Below are 23236 nucleotides of genomic sequence, written 5' to 3'. Positions count from 1 at the left end.
GCTAATTTATATGTTGAAATAAAAACAATTCCAAAGTGTTAAGTCTTAATGGAAATTTAATTAATCCTCATTCTAAAATCATGAATTATAAAAGTTCTATCACTTTTAGAATCCTTCAAAATCTGGCTCTGTATCAGACTCGCCAAACAGTTCACGAAACTCGGCTTCTATTACGGGTGTGCTTTCATCATATATGTCGTCATTGTCATCATGGTCATCTCATCATTGTCGGATTGAAATATAGCATCATCCTCTGTTCCATCCATGGCATTGCTGATACAGCACTTCCTGAATGATTTTGTAATCATTTCCAATGGAATTAAGTCCCACGCTTCTTTTACCCACTTGGCGACTAAATCTATGTCCGGCCTCATTAAATTCCCGCCTTTTGTCATTTTCACAGCCCCTGAATAAACCCATTCTGCCCACATCTTTCGTAACTTGTCCTTAAAAGGTTTGTTAAGGCAGACATCAAGAGGTTGTAACACTAACGTTAAACTTCCTGGTATCACAGCCAGTGTTGTTTTCATTTTCTTTGCGGCCTTTTTTACTTCATCGGTCTTGTGTGCACGAAACATAACCCATACAAGCACTGAAGGTTTCTGAAGAATTGCACCTGGTCTCTTGTATATAGTGATAGTATACTATTTATATACCTTATCCTGTAATTATTTCCATGTGTGGTTGGTTATCAATTTGTATTTGATAATTATTTATCATTGTTGTTTATTTGTGTTTTTTTTTTAAACTACCGGTAGTGTGATTCAATTGATCTATATATGATTGGTTTCAGTGTGGACATTATTCAAGTACTGTGACAGTTTATAACTTTGAGCAGAAACCATGTCCACTACCATATCTCATTAAACAATACATCTGAGAGTCAGCATTATTAGTAAAGTCATTGGCATTGTGCAACAAAACAAACCTATTATCCCCGAGGCATTTACCACAGATTAAGCATATGGTAGCTATTGTACAACACTCTACCGCTAACAAACCACTCTGCTTTACAAACAACTAAACAACAGTAGTATATAAACTGTGGCTGCCAATTACTTCTAAAGCACCTGTCAAAGAAATCCCACAAATTATATTGTTTTACAATTATTTACGCTGACTTGCATATTGCCCTGTTATTTACCCTTTCTAAGTGTGTGCGCAACAAAACCCTATGAAGCCTCTCGCTATTGTTCCTTTAAGACTATCGTACATGTATTTCTACTCTCGATCAAAATGTTTGTTGTATATACCTTATCATAATTATTTTATTTTTTTACGTAGATTCTTTTCATATTTACACTGAAATAAGCTAGCGTGCATTTGTATGATACCGTAGAGTTTAATAATTACTGATTAGCTGAGGGTTAAATACTTTACTGGAGATTACTAATATGGCGGTTCTTTTGGAAAATACACGTACCACCGTGGCTCAAATAACACGTATGGCTGCACTTTCTGGTGGATGGACATCTGTCACATAGACGTCAAGTACATTAAAACATGTTTTTCATTCATTATCCTACCACTTAAGTTAAAAAAAAAAATATTTGTTTCACTTCACGACAGCACAAATCTTATTAGCCATGTGGCATCATTAGGCATGTGATTTCATCTTCGGCGATCGACAGAAACTATAAATACTGGAAATCGAGGGAAAAAAGCGTTAAAAATTTCAGACTTGGACCTTGGCCTGCAGATAAGCCGACCCCCCTTCTTCCAGGCCTTATTCTTTTCCTAAATTTTTCAGCTTATATGCGAGTATATACGGTACTTGACATAGCCAATTGAAGCAACTGCATACTGGACATAGCCGATTCAAACTATTGTATACTGGATATAGCCGATTCAAACTACTGCATACTGGACATAGCCAATTCAAACTATTGCATAATGGACATAGCCTATTCAAACTAACGCATACTGGACATAGCCAATTGAAACTAACGCATACTGGACATAGCCAATTCAAACTAATGCATACTGGACATAGCCAATTCAAACTAACGCATACTGGACATAGCCAATTCAAACTAACGCATACTGGACATAGCCAATTCAAACTAACGCATAGTGGACATAGCCAATTCAAACTAACGCATACTGGACATAGCCAATTCAAACTAACACATACTGGACTTAGCCGATTCAAACTACTATAAATCAAGAAATCATCCCAAAATTTTTTATGTTCCATTAAACACTGTTCGCAGTATCAATACCAGCTGAATGGTTCTTTCACAAATCTTATCCCACTGTAGACTTGGTTATGTAATGTAAATTACTTCCACCAGTATGCAGTAAGAGACACTCCTTGTGCATTATCTTTAATGTCCACATAATGTGTGAGTTTAAGAGTTACAGCAATTCAAAACCTTAATGTCACTCATTTTCACTGTACTCATGACACCATCTGCAAAAATCTGTCTTCTGCCCCCAAAATATTGAAATAAAACAAAATCTTGTAAGCACATTTTGCCATCAAAATCAGCTGTATTTTTCTAGCGCAAACATCAGCGCTTGCAACAAATACACATATTACATGCACAGCTCTGTATTTATGTGAAAAGTTTCAATCTTCATTTAATAATACTTCTGTCACAGTATCTGGCCTAACATGACAGAATTATGAGGTTTGTTAATTTTTTTGATGAATTATTTTAGAAGTTTCATAAATTGCTAGTTTCATGAAATTTAGATTGTCATTAAATGTCCAAAGTTACCATTTTACACTTTTACATTGTAAATGTTGTGACAAGTCCATCAGTGCATTCATAATGTAAGACTTATCATTCATGATTTATATCATACTGCAGTCATTAAAATTATCGTGGTGTTATACTTGCTTCATTCCCATGTGGTCCCCAGTTCCATCCTTGAGACTGTCTTGCAACCAGGTCAATGCACACACAAACAGGGTTCTTCCGTTCCTTACCCTGGGTCATTCAAGATTACTTAATACAAGTTGTTAAAAAATTGTTATAAACTGAATATAATAGAAAGAAAATAGCAAATTCTCAGCAAAAAATCTGCAAACATGACCTATTTGTAATATAAAGTTGCCAAAATTGTGCTGACATAACCTACCTGTGGCATAAAGTTGCTGGAATCCACTCTGGTTCCCCTGGGGTAGATCCTGCTTAGTTGTCTCTTGTTATAGCTATGTTGTTAAGGAAATCAAGTAGAAACTGTGATCATGTTACATGCAGATATTTAAAAACATACTAGACATGTTTTCTGTAAGCCTGAATGCACCACCACTACTTCATTATTTTTGCAATATAGGAATTTCTTGACCTAAGAACATGCTGAAACAAGGTGGTATGTATGGTTCGCAGAAGGATGAGTGGAGGAATGTATGGATGTGCTAAATGATGAGTAGTGGTATGTATGGATATGTTAAAGGATGAATGGTGGGATGCATGGATATGCTGAATGGTGGGATGTATGGATATGCTGAATGATGAGTGGATGGATGTATGGATATGCTAATGGATGAATGGTGGGATGTATGGATATGTTAAAGGGTGAATGGTGGGATGTATGGATATGCTAATGGATGAATAGTGGGATGCATGGATATGCTACAGGATGAATGGTGGGATGTATGGATTTGCTGAAGTATGAATGGTGGGATGTATGGATATGCTGAAGGATGAATGGTGGGATGTATGGATATGCTGAAGGATGAATGGTGGCATGTAAGGATATGTTAAAGGATGAATGGTGGCATGTATGGATATGCTGAAGGAGGAATGGTGGGATGTATGGATATGCTGAAGGAGGAATGGTGGCATGTAAGGATATGTTGAAGGATGAATGGTGGGATGTATGGATATCCTGAAGATGAATGGTGGGATTATGGATATGCTGAAGGATGATTAGTTGGATGTATGGAAACTAGTAACATTATGTGCTCTTTGAAATTTATGGTGAGTCATAACAAGAACAAAATGTATATCATATCCCCTGGCATTTGGGTAACTGGGTAAGGACTATCTTCCCTTCTCCATTCTCTGTACATGTACTGTTGCAACAAATCTTAGACATTGACTCCATCACAAATTAAATCAATACACTAAATCCCTGACTACTGACACCATAGTAGCATTTTCCTCTTAAACTTAAGCCTTTAGCATTTCCATACAAGGCAATTGTACTCATTCTGCAGTAGGCATGGTGATAGATTTAATCCGCCTGGACATTAATCAAGACCAGTGTTATTATACACCCTGTGTCCTAAGTAACCAGTGAAAGTCTAAATGTAAAAGAATATTGATATATCTGAGAATTGTTGATAATCATACTGTCAAGCTTTCTTTCCTTCCAACATATCTTTTATAGTTGCATGGTGGCATAGCGATTAATGTGTTGAACTCACAAGCCAAAGGCTGTGGCCTAAATACAGCCCAGGTCTGAAGTCTCTCTTAGGGCACTTTAAACCCATAAAGCCAAAGGCTGTGGCCTAAATACAGCCCAGGTCTGAAGTCTCTCTTAGGGCACTTTAAACCCATAAAGCCAAAGGCTGTGGCCTAAATACAGCCCAAGTCTGAAGTCTCTCTTAGGGCACTTTAAACCCATAAAGCCAAAGGCTGTGGCCTAAATACAGCCCAGATCTGAAGTCTCTCTTAGGGCACTTTAAACCCATAAAGCCATAGGCTGTGGCCTAAATACAGCCCAGATCTAAAGTCTCTCTTAGGGCACTTTAAACCCATAAAGCCAAAGGCTGTGGCCTAAATACAGCCCAGATCTGAAGTCTCTCTTAGGGCACTTTAAACCCATAAAGCCAAAGGCTGTGGCCTAAATACAGCCCAGGTCTGAAGTCTCTCTTAGGGCACTTTAAACCCATAAAGCCAAAGGCTGTGGCCTAAATACAGCCCAGATCTGAAGTCTCTCTTAGGGCACTTTAAACCCATAGCCTTGGCACTTTAATGTGTTGCTGTGTAACCTAAGTAACAAATTTTATATCGAGACAGGTGGCAGCTTGTGTATACCAATGAGATGGCTGGAATACTTTAATATTTTCAGGATACTTGACAAAATCTACTGGATATACTTTCAGAAGAGCAGTGGCTTGTGTCTCCACAAAGGAGGTAATTTCATAGCTTTTATTCTTTTCTGGAAAAGAAAACAAAGTGAAGAATGTTAAGACCATTTTATAAAATTAACTTGTGCCCGATTTTGACAAATTTGAATCTTGCATTTTCATAAATTCTGAATTTTCCTACTGCAGTTGAAACTTATTTGTTCAAACCTTTACTTGCACCTCTTTTTACACCCCAGAAATATCTTCATAGGCTACTCCCTCATTTTAGCACACCTGGAGAACTCACAAACCAGCTTATAACAAGGGGGCAGATGTGAATACTATTTTGTTTCATAGAAAATATCCACCCCAATAGATCCCCATCTGCTGAACATGACTAAAATTGGAAGAAAAACCAGTAATTGAAACCTTATTAATATCACATACTTTATCAAAAATAGCAGATAATCAGTGAAAATTTGGAATAAACGTTATGAAATTGGCCTCTTTTTTTAAGTGTTATATTTTGTTAAATTTCCTTTTTAAAAATAATTTCACAACACACTGTAAATAATATATGCCAAAATACTGATCAATGAAAAAGTTCTATATTTTAATTTGGTTTTAGTGTAATCAGATTAAGTTTCATATGCCCTCTTGTATTCAAACAAAAATGTGGTTAATTGACTGTCAAAGCAAAGCCCACTAGTTTCCATGAGAACTGAGTTAGTCAAAGCAATGCTCACTAGCTTCATTGTGAATAAACTGCAAAAGCATTGTCCACTAGTTTCCATGAGAAATGAGTTAGCCAAAGTGATACTCACTAGTTTCCAATGAGAGACGAGTTAGCTAAAGTGATACTCACTAGTTTCCAATGAGAGCCGAGTTAGCCAAAGCGAAGCTCACTAGTTTCCAATGAGAGCTGAGTTAGCCAAAGTGATGCTCACTAGTTTCCATGAGAAATGAGTTAGCCAAAGTGATACACACTAGTTTCCAATGAGACCCGAGTTAGCCAAAGCGATACTCACTAGTTTCCAATGAGAGCTGAGTTAACCAAAGCAATGCTCACTAGTTTTCAAGAGAACATGATTACTAGTTTCCATGAGAACTGAGTTAGTGACAATTGTGTTTTGATCTGCGATTTGTAGAAGTGCATGTTGCATTAATACATTTGCTAAAAGCAGACTGGCTTTTTATCAACATGTTAATTAGGAAGGGAATTTTAAAAGTCCTGACAATTAGTACACTTTCATTAGTGAGAAAGTACATCAGTGGATCCCTTCAAAGTACTCCTCGTGTATAATAGTGAACTGTTTGCAAAAATCACAAAAATGAAACCATTCTGAAATTGTAACCAAGCGTAGCACTTAAATTCCCCTGAAGACCTGTACCAGAGTGCAACAAAAAAAATTTATTCACATTTTAGAGATTTTGGCACTTGGTGTCAATTTTACTAGTCCAGCAACAATGTTAACTTTTCCTGTAATAACCAAGTAAATGAGGTTTTTTTTCTCAAATTAACACAGAACACTTTTGAAACACTTGAAAAGTTCAGTGGAATACTATTACATTCATACTCCCATGAAGTACAGCCCATCCATTAGAAGATGACTGCTCTTTGCACTAACAATGCTAGATGTTTTTTGATACTGAAAGCAGATTTGATCTCTACAGTCAAAAAGTTGTTAAGATGCACTTACTTTCTGAGGCATCAAAGGAATGAAAGTGAACTGGCTGTACATAGTTCACCAGTTCTGACATCTCCATACCGGCTTCTGCTTCTGAACCTGCTGTACCCTGAAAGTGGGATTTTAAAAAATTAAACCTCTTAAACACTGTACCAAGTCTACCTGAAATGCAGTTTAGTCCATCCTTACAAAAGTCCAGAGTTATTATTTTATTAAAAGTTTTCAAGCTTATTAACCTTTCCAGTCACCTAGGCATTATGTCGTAACTGCTCTGATCAACAGAGATGAATATTTAACCTTTACTGTAATATTAAAGATTACAAATTGCATGTTTCAAAACCTCCTTTTTCGATACAATCACAGAACTACCTTTATACAAATTTGTTAACTTTACTGAATTTTGTTACTAAAATAATATTTTTAATTCACAACTTAATGAGTACAATGACAATTAAATTTTATCCTCTTGAATAAAGAAGTCATGTGAAAGAAAATAAACAATCTTGCATTACATAACATTGAAACATAACATTATATATAGAAATGAATCCCAAATTTGAATTACATCACATTGAAACATTACATTATATATAGAAATGAATCCCAAATTTGCAAATAACTGCTGAGAGTTATCTGTAAATGCTGGACAGTCACCAAAAAAATGGAGGGGGTGGGAGGAATCCTAAGTGGAAAGTAGGTGTACATGTGAGAAAAGTGGGAACCCATTAAAGGGCATAAAATTATTAGATTCAAAGCAAATCAACCAACTTTTGCTACAATAAATTTTGTTACCTAACAGTATAAAATATCTTTTGGCTTCATTTAAGTTTTCACTTTCTCTTCAATTTATGAGTACAAGAATTCTTGTGGGGTTGTTTTTGCCAACAAGGGCTTTTTGCCTTAGAAAGTTATACAAAAAATCTACAAAAACTGAGGGGCAAGAGTTAGTTATTCGACACCAAGAGGCAGAATTTGTTATTTAGGTTCTACAGGATGTACAGACATCACCCTCCTTAAAGAAGTCACACTTGAAGAGAAAGGAATTCATCACCAAAGGGGGTGCTCACCAATTAATATGTACTTTAGAGAGAGTGACATATGTAAGGTGAAGTAGTTCGCATTTAAAACATGCACAATGGAGAGAATGTTGGCATACCTATATGCTACAGTAATGTAATGTGGATGATATTTCTTTGGATATTGTACTTTTGGAAATTTTACATGACTGAAGCACACTGCTAACTAAAGTGACTGCTCCCTTGTGTTAAAAAATCAGCCTGAATTAGTCTAAAGTACACTATACATAGCAGCTATTAAAATAGGGAAAATGAATTTTGCCAGACTAGACAAGACCAGCTTCTGAAAGTGCAATGAATGAATTACCAAATATATAAAATGTTAAAAAAGTTATTGGCTCTTTTTTATACAATTTACCTCTGAAGTTAAGGATGTGAAAATGACCAAGTAGAGCTAGCACTTTTTTGAAAGGTGCACATTTGAAGTAAGGCCAAGCTGTATACTCTATAACCCATAGTACACCCATCAATCATACACCAAAATAAAGGGAATTAAAGGTTCTTTGAATTATACCTAAGATATACAAGGTCTTTTTTAAATAGCCAGTATAACCAGTGAGGAAAGCCGGGGAAATTCTTTTTCTTTAAAATCCTAACCCTATGCAAAATACGAAACTGTAGAGCACCACCCAAAAGCATTTTTCTAACATTTTCTTTCTTCCTATGGAATTTTCTTCCATCAACCATTTTCAACAGGTAATTTATGGTTTTACATCATACATTTGAAGATTGACAAGTACTCTATTTTAAAAAACTTGTTTTTTATATGTCCTTTAGGACTACTTTTAAAAAAATTGATCTCAGACTCACCATTTTCATTTAGGACTGACAAGATATTATAAGAACTCTTTCAGTAAATATCTTGGTTTTGATATGACCATCTTATTATAAGTCTTACAGTAAATATCTTGGTTTTGATATGACCATCTTATTATAAGAAGTCTTACAGTAAATATCTTGGTTTTGATATGACCATCTTATTATAAGAAGTCTTACAGTAAATATCTTGGTTTTGATATGACCATCTTATTATAAGAAGTCTTACAGTAAATATCTTGGTTTTGATATGATCATCTTATTATAAGAAGTCTTACAGTAAATATCTTGGTTTTGATATGACCATCTTATTATAAGAAGTCTTACAGTGAGTATCTTGGTTTTGATATGACCATTTTATTATAAGAAGTCTTTCAGTAAATATCTTGGTTTTGATATGACCATCTTATTATAAGAAGTCTTACAGTAAATATCTTGGTTTTGATATGACCATCTTATTATAAGAAGTCTTACAGTAAATATCTTGGTTTTGATATGACCATCTTATTATAAGAAGTCTTACAGTAAATATCTTGGTTTTGATATGACCATCTTATTATAAGAAGTCTTACAGTAAATATCTTGGTTTTGATATGACCATCTTATTATAAGAAGTCTTACAGTGAGTATCTTGGTTTTGATATGACCATTTTATTATAAGAAGTCTTTCAGTAAATATCTTGGTTTTGATATGATCATCTTATTATAAGAAGTCTTTCAGTAAATATCTTGGTTTTGATATGACCATCTGCTCAGGAGAACTAACAAGATTTTCAAGACAGTCACTCTAGCAGCCATATTGGATGTCAAAGGGACCAATTTAATTAAGGAACAGTTAAACATACAAATCAAGCTTTGATGTCTAACTTTCCTCTAAGCAGTTTTTATGAAGTACAGATGTCAAACAAATGCTAATTATGGGCAGGCATGTATGCAGGCCAAGGGCAAAAGCTCTTCAGCTCTTTGATCAGTGGAGGGAAGCTAAGATAACTCAGTCTGTGACTCCATGGGTTTGATTTCCACCCAGTCCAATCTAGATCAGTTGCCTCATTATGTCCTTGGGAAAGATACTTGGCTCACTCAGCAGGATATAGTCAAAGTATTATTAAGAACCAGCCAACCAACTGTCAATAACATTTCAGAATATAATGAAAAAATTAGCCAAGGTTGGTGGCCTCCCCCACAACAAAAAATGGGAAGGAGGAGGAGGGTGCATCATACAGTTGCTAGGATGGAGGTTATTACACAAAGCATGTTTGATTCCAGGATTGTAAGCCTTGCTGTTGAGGTTTCCAACCAATCTCTTCTCTGCTTTCATACAAGAAATAGGTCTTCCTTTGTACAAACTTCATCTTTGCATTTGTTAGGAACTTTATTAGTGTTCTGGTTTGTAAAAATTCTGACAAAAGTATGAAATACCCAAAGATATCATTATATACAGTAGAAACACCTTTATCTGAACTTTTTATACATTTCACCAGATTATCAGTTCTTCTAAACAATGTGTTTCCAACAAACATGCAGTTTTGTTGTGTAATTCAAACCAGTTGAGACTTGTTCAGTGTAACTCCATTTATCTAAAGTTTTTCTGGTCTGCTGATGACTTTGGATCAAAAATTATGTACTGTATACAGTTGAAGATAAAAATCTTGTACTGTATACAGTTGAAGGTTAACTTGCTGATGACCTTGGATAAAAAATATTGTACTGTATACAGTTGAAGGTTAACTCACTGATGACCTTGGATAAAAAATCTTGTACTATATACAGTTGAAGGTTAACTTGCTTATGACCTTGGATAAAAAATCTTGTACTGTATACAGTTGAAGGTTAACTCGCTGATGACCTTGGATAAAAAATCTTGTACTGTATACAGTTGAAAGTTAACTTGCTTATGACCTTGGATCAAAAATGTACAGTATACAGTTGAAGTTAACTGATGACCAATGACACACTATCCAATACAGTTAGTAAGTGTGACTTTCATGTTGATCTTTTCCTAATTTTCACCATCACAAGTCTATCTAGATATAAGGCATTTGACTGGTCAGTTTTAAGTCAGATTTAAATTAAACCTAACCACAAGCTCAAAAAAAGCTAAAACATTTTTATGATGCTTAAAATTTCTCTATTTTTTGATTAATTAATTAGTTAATTTATATAATGTTGAAATTTCTCTATTTTTTGATTAATTAATTAGTTAATTTATATAATGTTGAAATTTGGTTTTTGCTTGAGCTTTATGGTGAGAATGTTTTAAAAATGTTTTTCTTTGTGAAGTATTTTTATTTAAACTGAAAAAATCTTTTAACTCGGGTTAAATACCTCAGGTAAAAGGCTTTGACCCATGAAATATATCTGCTCTATATTACAGTTAAACAGGAGATATAGGTAACAGTGAGCTACTTTTGTTGCAGGGCATAGCAGACATGGATATATCTATGTTACAGCAGTTTAAGATGAAAGGGGAAAGCATCAAAGTCACACAATTCTGAATGGACAAGAAAACTAAATTTTTTGCAAGACTCTTGCTTTATCCTTAGCAAATTTATGAAGAAAAGAAATTGAATTCAATAAAATTCTGATAATAACTTCAAAATTGCACTGTTAAAATATTACCCAGAATAAGCATTATACAAACTTCCTATTATTTTATCCAGAACAGCAACTGTTCAAAAGTGGGTAACATTAAATCTCTATAAATCTCATGCAACAAAATCTGGTTGTACATTATTCTTAGATTGCATACCAAGCCTGGTTAACAAATTCCTGTGAGAATGTGCATTACCCTTATAAACTGCAGTTACTGGAAATTTATAGAAGAAAAATTTAAATGGGCAGTGCATGGGCAAATGTGTGTGGGGGTTGGGTGGGATGCATTGGTGTGAAATTCGATACAAGTTTATAAGAAAATAACGACATACCAAGGTCATTTCAAACGATGTCTCCATGCTTGCAATGGTATCTCTCATGTCACTGCCATTTGAAATCATCCAGGAATTCAGTAAATTCTGACAATTTATGAAATTTTTTCAAAATGTGTTAACATTTTGTTTTTATTTTTTTTCCATAAATCTAATCCATTGATCTTTTACTGCATTAGTCTGTTTAACGTGCACCCAAACAGCAAACAGGATTGACCTTGATCTCCCAGTTTATAACATCTGGGTCCATATTATTCTGTCTGTGACTTATGCAAGCAGAACAGACCCCTAGGTGGCAGCACATTATGTGATGACAGATCTGGGTCTAAGCTGCTAAAAGTTAGGTTATACACGGGTAGATACACAAAACGAACAAAATGGTCTTGCAATGCAAAAAATATATTTTCCCTTAAAATTACCTGGACTTGGGGCCTGTATTCACAAAGCTTCTCAATGTGAGTGCACATTATAGTCACAACTGCCTTTATGATAATTTGTATATTTGTGAAAATGTAAATAAATTATATATTTTTAGTAGACATCTGTATCTAAATACATTGCTGTTTAGTAATCTCTTATTATATCCTCATTTTTGTCTCTGTTACCTTTACATTGTCAGAATTGAGCAGTATCTTATGACACTGAACACCTGATATTGCACGCATATGCCTAAAAAAAGTATAGTGTATTATGAACCACTTTGTAGACAAACCATGTACACTCATATAGACACTTTAGGTTTTGATTAGACTTGTTTGGGAATGAACTAAGCAAGCTGTTTCATCCGTTTGAAAGTATAGATGATAAAGTTAACAATGTGGATGAGTTCACTGAGTCAGAAACAAAGCTTTCAGACAAGCAAACGATTGAATGTGATGTTTGCAATGTCGACAATGTGTGAGATGCAGTAATTGAAAATACCGTTCGAATCATTGAAACAGATATTTAGGAGAAATATTCGTATCTTTTCACAAACAGAATGGTTCAGACTATGACCAGTGCTCTCTAGGGTTTATAAAAATGTAGCATACAAAAGCATACTGGGGCCAAAGGGCTATAGTATATCTATTAGAGACATACATTTTACAAGTCAGTCAAAAATCCAAGATGACGACAAAGTTATTTCCGCTGGCTAAATGGACTGTCACAGAACAGCTTCTGGGCAATTTTCCCCATGTAACTATTTTGATACAATGCTATGCTAGTGATAGAAAACATACAATATGTTAAAGGTCATAGCGAGATGCAAGTGAAAGGACATAAAGATAGGTCTTCTTCAGCTGGCAGTAAGAATGGTGATATATTTACATTTCTGCATACTGAATTTCCTCAAAATGTACTTTCTTAGTTCTGCAAATCCGAATGACATGTTCTGCAAAACCTAATACACACCAAAACTGTATTGGAATTTTGAGTACACTTCTTACTGCACCAAACTGACCCAATAATCCAGTCCATCATAATCAGAAAAGCAGGAATGAGTTGGAGCAACATAAAAACAAAATCAATGAATTCCAGACCAAATGAAAATGTTGTTGCAATGCGCATTCGTTCACAACATGAATCTAAAATTAAAATTTTAAGTAGACCAAAACAACAATTCTTTTGTAAAATGTCGAGCACATAATGAAGTTCAAAAGTTGCTGGGCAGTGCTACGTGTGCATTAATATTGTTATTGATGAATCTCCAGTTGTGTATTTAGTTTTGAACATAGCATAATTCAATTACTTTGTTTCTTGTAGTGTATTTTTTTAATAATTAAGTCTTAGGAAGAATAAGAAAATGAGTATATAATAAAATGGTTACTGCATTTGTATGGAAAAATATGAACTCATTTTCTCAATTACTTCACTCACAAAGGTAGTGCAACATTATTCCAAAAAAAAACTAATTCATATTTTGCCATATAAATGCAGTAACCTATAAGTGTTTTAATTAAATTCCTATTACCATTCAAAATCTGAAAGAGCACTTAATTTGAAAAGCCTCTTGAATATGGATCCTGGAAATGAAAACATTATGAGAATATGATGATGTTCAGACTTAGTTAAGAAAAACTAAACCTGAATGAAAAGAACTTTCACCATAGGGTCCACATTCTTTTAATGTTTGGGACATGAAATCCCATTGTAAAACTCACATATCTGGACAGGATACTATGGATACAAGAAATGAAATCCCATTGTAAAACCCACATATCTGGACAGGATACTATGGATACAAGAAATGAAATCCCATTGTAAAACCCACATATCTGGACAGGATACTATGGTTACAAGAAATGAAATCCCATTGTAAAACCCACATATCTGGACAGGATACTATGGATACAAGAAATGAAATCCCATTGTAAAACCCACATAGTTGGACAGGATACTATGGTTACAAGAAATGAAATCCCATTGTAAAACCCACATATCTGGACAGGATACTATGGATACAAGAAATGAAATCCCATTGTAAAACCCACATATCTGGACAGGATACTATGGATACAAGAAATGAAATCCCATTGTAAAACCCACATATCTGGACAGGATACTATGGATACATGAATATCATCTAAATTTTGACCCAACAAAATTGACATAACATTAAGAATAATCTGCAATCTTAAAAAAAATGTTTACTTTACTGAATGATAAAAGATGTATCAAAACTTTCAAAACCTTGCTTAAACAGTAATGCATCTGAGTTTTTAAAATGTTGATATTCTAGCAGACAATATTTTTATTTTTGTCTGGATTTCCTGGGTTCCATTATAACATGATGAATAAATACAGAATAATCACCCACAACCTGCAGACCCACAAAATTAATGATGCATTGCATTTATTTGGGGACAGATTTTAATAGTCGGAGTTCCCACTAGAAACTATTAATCCTAATGGTGTAGGTTTCCTGATCTTGTATATCCCATTGGTGACTGTATATCCTCACCCCACTTTGAATCTTACTTATAAACAGTGAAAATAGTCATTAAATCAAATGAAGATGTTCATTTTACAAATACACACAGTATAAATGACAACATCATTGCTCACTTTAGTAAGAAAGACGCAAGATGGTTAGTTGTGTATAATGCATGGCACTAACTGAAAACAGCACAAACCCAGATCTGCTGGCAAATGTGACATTAAATATCATGGTCCATGCATCAAATATCATGGTCCATACATCAATCAGCATACAGAAATGTGTCATTTTTCATTCACCTTTTATAAATAATTTTTTTCATTAAAAGTAACAATAATAATTAAAATTTTCCTTAGGACCTTAAATTTGAAGACCATTAATAAGAACAAAGATCTTTGTATGTACAAAAACAATGATTTTTATGGATTAATGTCACACATAAATTAAGAGGGTGTCAATTAAGATGGCGGATTCAGATCAAGGTCCATGCTGCATGTAATTATGTGCTTATTATATGCAAGCAGACGCATAAAATCTGGTTTAATATATACGTCCAATAAACAAGAAATTGTCAAAGAATAAAACAAGAACAGTAATATGCAGAAAAATTTCACCTAAATTTTAAAAAATTCCTGCATATTCATGTAGTGTTACTCAGCTGTACACAACCCAAGAGAACATAGCTACGGTTGTGCCAAGGTTATTCAAATCTGTTCCATTTGCATTTGTGCACCATCAAAACTTGGTAGAAATGTGACTTAACAAAATTTCAACTCATTCTGCCACACAGAATAACCTGACGCTACAGAATATTATTGTGCTGTAGAAAAGAGGTTTTCCAATATCACCTTCAAACAGGAAAAAGATCCTTAGTGGAGATAAAGAGTAACACATGTTAACTGAATGGTGTATATACACTTGCTAGTTAAAATAAAGCTTTGAGTTGGATTAAATAAAGATGTTTCAAGTCTACCAAATAAACTACTCCAATTGGGTTCATCTTTGTATTAGAAAAAAACAACAGCTAACAGTGTTACCGTAACAAGTTAGAGTTAGCAATGTTTTCAAGAAAGTCAGTCTGGGTGAAAGTTGAGTTGGTGAGTTGATGACAGACTTTTTACACAGTATATTTACCTTCTCACTTCTAATTACATCTGACTTAACAACCTCAGACTGGAACAAAAGCACACAAACACTCTCAAGACAACATGCATGTGACTACCCATTATCCAAACATTTCCCTGACTTGGTTGAACCAAGTTTCACTGAAGAAGTAATGAGCAGGTTGAGTCGTTGACCTGTAATCTAAAAACTCAATTCACTCTGATTGTTGGGTGCCAATTTTTGTGGATTTCGCTATTAATCATGATTTTCAAATATTTAAAATAAACTTGTTAGCAATAAATGCTATTTGTCAGTTTAATTACCCAACACAAATTAATTAACAGTATCCATCTGGATAAAAAATTATCATTATAAACAATTCCATTGATACAGTGATGTGCCTTAAGTATTTGTCACTCACCTGTGGAATTGACTTCTATGTATTTTCACATGTTTATGGAGAATGGATTGTGATGACATTTCTTAACCAATTCGTGTGTGTGTGTGTGTGTGTGTGTGTGTGTGATTTGGATTCTTAACATAGCTTTAACAATATTTCAGTCATATCGCTACGATGACTGCAGTGTAGCAGTTTATAGTGATGTCTAGAACTGGGGCATCATGCCGCAGACATGAAGCATGACGTCCCACCAAGTCACATTATCCTGACACCAGGCTGACCAGTCCTAACACTAACCTCTTAATGCTGAGCACCAAGCAAGGCTGCTGTTAGTACCAATTTATTAAGTCTTTGGTATGACTCAACCGGGGATCGAACCCACGACCTCCCGCATCCGAGGCGGACACACTAACCACTAGGCCACTGGATCCTTAACCAATTCGTAGTGGTACTGTCTGAGAATTCTATGAGGAGGTCAATTTCCAAATTTTTCCTATCTTGGTCTGCTTCAAGAAAGAAGTTAATATTCAAACCTTCACACTTTCATTGATGTGATCGTAAAACAAACTTCAACTACATTCAACATTTTGCATCCATCAGAGATTAACCAATCAAATTTTTAAGAAGAATACATTAGTTTTTTGACAGTTACATGCAACATTGTTCATTATGTAAAAGCATGTTTCAGGGTTCCCAAACCAAATATTTTGAAAATAACTTGATATTTTGAATAGAGAGAACAAATCTCAGAATTTTTGGACAATTTCCATGTCTCACTCTTTCAGTTCAATTAATTATATAATATATTTGCTTAGGCTAAAATTTCACCTGGTAATATTGTGAACCAAAAGAAAATACCTTGCAAGAGCTTTTTAAAAAGGTTTGAATTAATCTGCAGATGGAATGAGATAATCATTTCAGTGCATTTTCCATTCTGCAGCTTGTTAACATATGGTTCAACCATATTTTGCTTGTTTGCAATTTGCTTTGGAAAATTCATATAATACAGCTTTTACTCAAATGTCGCAGAATGTAAAATTTCACAGCCTGGTAATCTTAAAGTATCACATCTTGGAAACAAATGTAGAAATGCCAATTCTGGGGCAAAACTGACAAATATCAACACACCTAAATGTCTGTGAGGAAAAGCTGACAGAACTAAATATACTTTATGCATGCTTACATTTTTGCTTTAAATCAAAAGCAGTCCAGGATGCATCTTTTGGCTATGCAAAATCTACTGTCTAAATGTAAACAGAGTACAAGTAAGTAGTAATCAATACTACCACTACTACTTGCTGCAAGTCAAATCCAACTGTTAACTCCAGAAACCCAGATCTGCCATTTCATGATGTGCTGGCAGATCTGGGTCTGTGCAGTTCGGCAGGTTTTATGTTTGTAGTTTGAACTGATTTATAAGCAAGTATATATATATATATATATATATATATATATATATATATATATATATATATATATATATATATATATATATATTTTTAAAGAATTAAATTTCATATTTCTTGATAAAACTGACATTTTCTGGACAGTGAAAGTACAATTATACATCTGCAAATGATACATTTACAAATATGTAATTCAATTTGTTTTTATATAATAAACCAAACTCACTTTTAAATAAAGTTATTGGGATAGTTGTATCAGTCTGATTAATTTTTGCAAGAAATTTCTTTTCAAATGCAACCAGTCCATGTATTTTATACTGTCATCTGTTTACATCTTTTTTAAAAAAAATTCTCAATCCAATGTTTGACAAAGAAAAATTTTATACAATTTTTAAACCATTTTAAGTCCCATGCCTAAAATGAAAGCATAATGCATTAATCGTTTCTCACTAATCGATATTAGTAGAATATTGATGTGCCCTGTTCCGTACCATATATTCATAATTTTAGCTGAAACACCAATAATCCTCATCCTGAATTGCATGCAGAAAATTGTCATTGAAAAGTATAGGCAACATTTAATGCAGAAAGCAAACATGAAAGGAGCTTAAAGGCACCACACAATATGAAGCAATGCAATGCATGCAAGCACAGAAAGTATATGAAGCATGTCATAACCTGGGACACTGAACAGAAGATATGATGCGTGATGCATGTCATAACCTGGGACACTGAACAGAAGATATGATGCATGATGCATGTCATAACCTGGGACACTGAACAGAAGATATGATGCGTGATGCATGTCATAACCTGGGACACTGAACAGAAGATATGATGCATGATGCATGTCATAACATGGGACACTGAACAGAAGATATGATGCGTGATGCATGTCATAACCTGGGACACTGAACAGAAGATATGATGCATGATGCATGTCATATCCTGCGACACTTTAACTCTGAACAGAAGATATGATGCATGTCATACCCTGGGACACTGATAAACTTGGCACAGATATGAGTGTATTAATTACCAAACTATTCTAAATGGTATTATTTAGGTTGTTCTCAATATTCACTCTACAGAACTATACACATGGTGACTACCATTTGTGTCCATTATAAATGCAGCCCAACATATCAAATAATAGCAAATTGACCACTGTTCAGATGCAAATGACGTTTCCCCAGAGTACCTAACTTCAGTCCACTAAATTTAAAAGCAGAATAAAAACTGAATTCCATAACTTGATTCAAAGTAAAGCTTAAATTATGAAAGTTCCAGAATGTATCCATGAACTAGTAACACTGTAAGGAGAATTCTGCAGAATGATATTTTGCCTGCTTCACCAAGGCATATTCCAAACTACAAGGAACCCCAAAGCATATTACAAATTACAAGGGAGCCCCAAGGCATATTCCAAAACTAAAAAGGAACCTCAAAGCATATTCCAAATTACAAGGGAACCCCAAAGCATATTCCAAATTACAAGAGACCGATAAGACATATTCCAAACTACAAGGGAAACCCAAGGCATATTCCAAACTATAAAAGAAACCCCAAAGCATATTCAAAATTACAAGGGAAACCCAAGGCATCTTACGATATACAAGGGAACCCCATTTTAACATGCTTCATTATAACACAAATTCAGATGCAACAGGACCCTAATTGTGTTTTCTAAATGTTCCTTATTCCCTGACAAGCTTGAAAACAGACCAAAAAATGCATTGAAATGTCAGAAACCTAAAGCTTAAAGAGCATAATGTATTTTCTTACACTGCGATAATTAACAGTAAAATATGTACTATATGCTGGTGAAGCTCCAAGTGGATGAGTGGTCTAAAGCGCTCTCAGTTACAGATCACTGCCATCTCACCCTTGTCTGCATGGGTTCAGGTCAGCGGCTTGGTCAATGTGGGTACATGAGAAAGCTTGCCACACATCCACATTGGGTTGGTGGTTATTTCCAGGGCTCTCCCGCATTCTTCCTCCACCATTTAAACTGACCACCATGTATGGCTTGTCTTGTGTGGAAAAATCGAATTACACCCAATAACAACAACAATTATATGCCTGAATGGCATTTTGTATAGTACGGTTTAGTACATAATGCAGTTGGCAATTATGGCTTTCAACTACTGTTATTGCTGGGGGCTTCCCCAGAACTTGGCAAGGTTGCTGGAGCATGAAGGTAGATAGCTGTAATCTCCTTTTACCAATGAAGAGCTGTGTTTTCTTGATGACTATACCCAACGTGTTTCATGACCCTACATGTGACAGTGTCACAGAAACACAACTACCATTAAAAAACCCCAAAAACTGATACCTACATCATCAACAACAACAACAACATTGTTGGAAAAGTGAAACATACATCTCAACTATGCTTTGCTGGCGAGATAAAAATGCCAAATTTCCAAAGATGGTGACAAGAAAAGATGGTTTCAATTCTGAAGTTCTAAACCAGAGTTATGTTTACAAACACATCATGACAGGTAGACTTAGCTCTGGATTCTTGAAACTTTAAGAGAATGAAACTCAAATTCAAAAGACTAAGATGTACATCAAGAATCACAACTGATATTTGCATTTTGAGATCAAACCTGAAGTTTATGGATAATTCTTGGTGATTTTCATACTGTTGGAAATTATCTTCACATACAACAATCATCTAAACCATAGATTATTGAAACGGTGAAAATGGGGGGTAGAAACAGTGCTTGCATCAGGAGATAAATTTCCAAGATCACACTTACTTTTAAATTTTTGATGGACTGACCAATATAAAACTTAGAAAATCTGCATCTCTTTAATGAAACTGGTCCACCAGGACCCCACCCCCCATTCCATTTTAAAGTCAGAATAACCATCTGCAAATTCTATGGCAATATTTTTCTCTATGCACCTTTTCTCTTTTCTCCCGTTGGCGTCGTTTTTCTTCTTCCTCTGACAGACCAGACAGATCCTCTTCATCACTTGTATCACAATCATCTGAATCATCGGGTTCCATTTTATCATCAATGCTCTCATGTTTCTCTAAACGCTTTTCAGGCTGATCCTCGCTCCCACCACCCTCCTCTGAGTCTCCCACACTCTCCGTCTTCATCTTAGAAGATTTTGGTGATGTTACTTTCTCTTTTGCTGCAAAAAAATGAACAACAGCATGAATAAATTCAATACACAGGATGCCCTCTGTCTATATTATGAACAACTTCAATAAAACATGCTGCCCTGTGAATAAACTCAATAAAATAGTGTGCCTTATGTCTATATTATGAACAGGCAAAATATGAAAAATGATTTTTTTTCCCCTAATATTTGTTGGTCTGCTCTAATTGTCTGGATATTCTTTTTGTAATGGATATTTAGCACACATGCAAAGTAATCAAGGACTCCAGGATTTAATAATTCATTCCCCTTACTTTCTTTGGCAACAGTTATAACTAAGAATGTGTGCAATTCCAAAATAATTCAACTAGAAGAATTAGTCATAAATATTCTCTTAAAATATTTAGTAGTAGAACAGACTAAAATTTATACAGAAAGAAGACCAATCCAAAATAAACTGGCACTTTACTCGTTAACTTCAGTGTACCCAAAAACAGTACAATATATATTGGGATAAGATAAAATAATTCATATTTTTTCCTGAATCAGAACTTATGGTGAAACTTCTTTTTACCTAGGTCATATGTCCCAAGACTTAAGAATAAAATAAATTTCTGTTGAATTTGTGCCCACCCTGCACATGTTGTAATAAAATAAAGAAACAAACCTTGTATTGTTATCATTTCTATTTTCATCAAGAACATTAACAAATAAATACATTCATGAACTCTGTATAAGTAGCATATGCATCCATACTGTAGTGTGTATCGCTTATGTCAGATAAAACACGACACATTGTTCATCAACATGAATAGAAAAATAGATCATGTTGGACTTGTATTCAAAGGTTTGAATATGTTATCAGACTGAAAAATGGAATCAACAAAAAGAGAGGGACATATCAACTGATTGCTTGAAGGCACCTGACATGGTATAACAGAAGCTTCTGGGGTTGCTAGGATTTTCCTGGGCATGTTTGTCACTAAGTGAAGCAGATCAGTGTCATGTCCTACTGAAAAGGGGCAATCATGATTATTTGCACTCTGTGCCCCTCATTTTCTTGATTAACTCTGGAATCAGAACATATGGAGGAAGGCAGTGCTGACTGAAACAGCATTGTGTTTGAGTGCAGAAATGGGGTAACAAAAGTGGTCAGCGTATTATTAAATCATGTTGCAAACAGGTCTACCATTGGTTGTCATCAAACTTGATGAAAGATGAATGGAGCTGCCTTTTTTATGGAAGTACTGCCACCAGTGGGCATCAACGAAATTTGTATTGATCAATATTTCATCATATAGTGTTATTTACAGTGTACAGAAACTTTCACAAACTATGCAAGTTTTACTAAATGTACAGAATTTCATAATTTTTAATCAAATTGCAGAGCACTAACATTTTTTTTGATGATTAACTAAGTAATATATCATGGTTTATTTACCAAATTTTTTTTACATTTACATTCATACTCTGACCTATTAATCAAGGGCTCTGGATAGGAGAAGCAGGGGAGGTAATTTGCTCACTCTACAGGACTCATTATCAAGGGTTTAAATTAATAAATACAGTATAAGTACAAGAGTTTTTAAAATTAACCCTGGGAAACATTTTCCATGGTGGTCAATAAAATATATCCATGAAACATTATTAAAGCTTCAATCTGAACATATTTGGTAAGCAACATAAAACAACATAAGACAAAACAACATAAAACAAGACAAAACAACATAAAACAAGACAAAATGCTAGTTACTACCTTTGTGGAAGTGTTTCTTCTTATTTTTCACAATTATTTTTCTCTTCAACTGTTCTGGACTTGGAAGGGGAACATTTGGTTCAAGCTGAAAAGATATTTTGTTAAAATGCCAGTAGAGTACAATTTTGAATTTGTATATGATGTCTTTTCAATTAGAAAAAATGACATTCAAGTAAAACTTTCTGCAGTGTTCAAGTACATGTAGGTACAGTGACCCTGCAACATAATGTCCCTGAACAAGCCGATGTAATACAGGCAACAGACAGATTTCATTTAATTAGCTAAATTGTAGTCTTGGATCCAGGAATTTATGGGAAATGGAAACTCCTCCTCATTACCCCCACCCCCCATTTGTCTACAATTTACTGGTATGTACAGCTTATTCATCAAAATGCAACTATTCTGCCATTTACTGGGTGTCTGGGTTGAATACCATCCTTTCTTTTTTACTCCCTCTCCAGCGTCCCGATTGCTTTCCCATAATCAAAGATTCTGATGCAACCCCAATTTAAGAATTTATGCATGGGCAATTTTCCTCAGTAACAACATGAATGTAATCTCTATCTGCAACCATGTTCATCTGCTTCAGATGGATCCTCCACCCCTCTCCCCAATCAGCTGCTTCAGGTGGATCCTCCACCCCTCTCCCCAATCAGCTGCTTCAGGTGGATCCTCCACCCCTCTCCCCAATCAGCTGCTTCCTTTTTAACTGAAGCATTTCCCTGATACTAAGCCAGAGAAAAATCAATTATCCACTTCCATGACTTGGTGAGAGCTAACTATACCAAGTACAAGGCCATGTGGCACAATGACATGTGCATGTGCACTGACCAATTTCTGGAGAATCTGTTCTAAATATACTCTGTTCAATGGTACTAGCTAATGGAAAGGAGATTGTGATATAATTTGATGCAAATAATAACTATTTGGATTTACTATAGTTCTATTAAAATCATCACACACCATTACACATGTGGGAATTTTATTGTATGGGACATTTCCCCCT

At 34.7% G+C, this 23236-nt stretch overlaps 1 protein-coding gene across 6 annotated transcripts in view; it reads right to left on the bottom strand.

Annotated features, from left to right (window-relative positions):
- Positions 1-23236, bottom strand: part of LOC149804253 (1-phosphatidylinositol 4,5-bisphosphate phosphodiesterase beta-1-like) — a 292443-nt gene that overhangs the window by 88513 nt on the left and 180694 nt on the right. For 5 of the 6 annotated variants that reach the window (XR_016415204.1, XR_016415202.1, XM_089938161.1 and 2 more), the window contains 6 exons: positions 22231-22315; positions 20272-20507; positions 11531-11617; positions 6727-6823; positions 5034-5118; positions 3088-3160 (listed from right to left, as the gene is read on the bottom strand). Coding sequence is in view for 4 of the 6 variants with exons in the window: in XM_089938161.1 (XP_089794287.1) it covers positions 3088-3160; positions 5034-5118; positions 6727-6823; positions 11531-11617; positions 20272-20507; positions 22231-22315 (663 nt within the window). In the remaining 2 variants the exon portion in view is untranslated. The remainder of the gene's footprint in view (positions 1-3087; positions 3161-5033; positions 5119-6726; positions 6824-11530; positions 11618-20271; positions 20508-22230; positions 22316-23236) is intronic. The other variant, XM_089938194.1, reaches the window with a different exon arrangement.

This window comes from Sinohyriopsis cumingii, chromosome 2 (genome assembly GCF_028554795.1).
Source record: "Sinohyriopsis cumingii isolate HCF-2022 chromosome 2, ASM2855479v2, whole genome shotgun sequence".
Taxonomy (NCBI): Eukaryota; Metazoa; Mollusca; class Bivalvia; order Unionida; family Unionidae; genus Sinohyriopsis; species Sinohyriopsis cumingii.
Note: the sequence above shows the minus strand (reverse complement) of the source record. Positions and strands in the feature narration are given on the sequence as shown.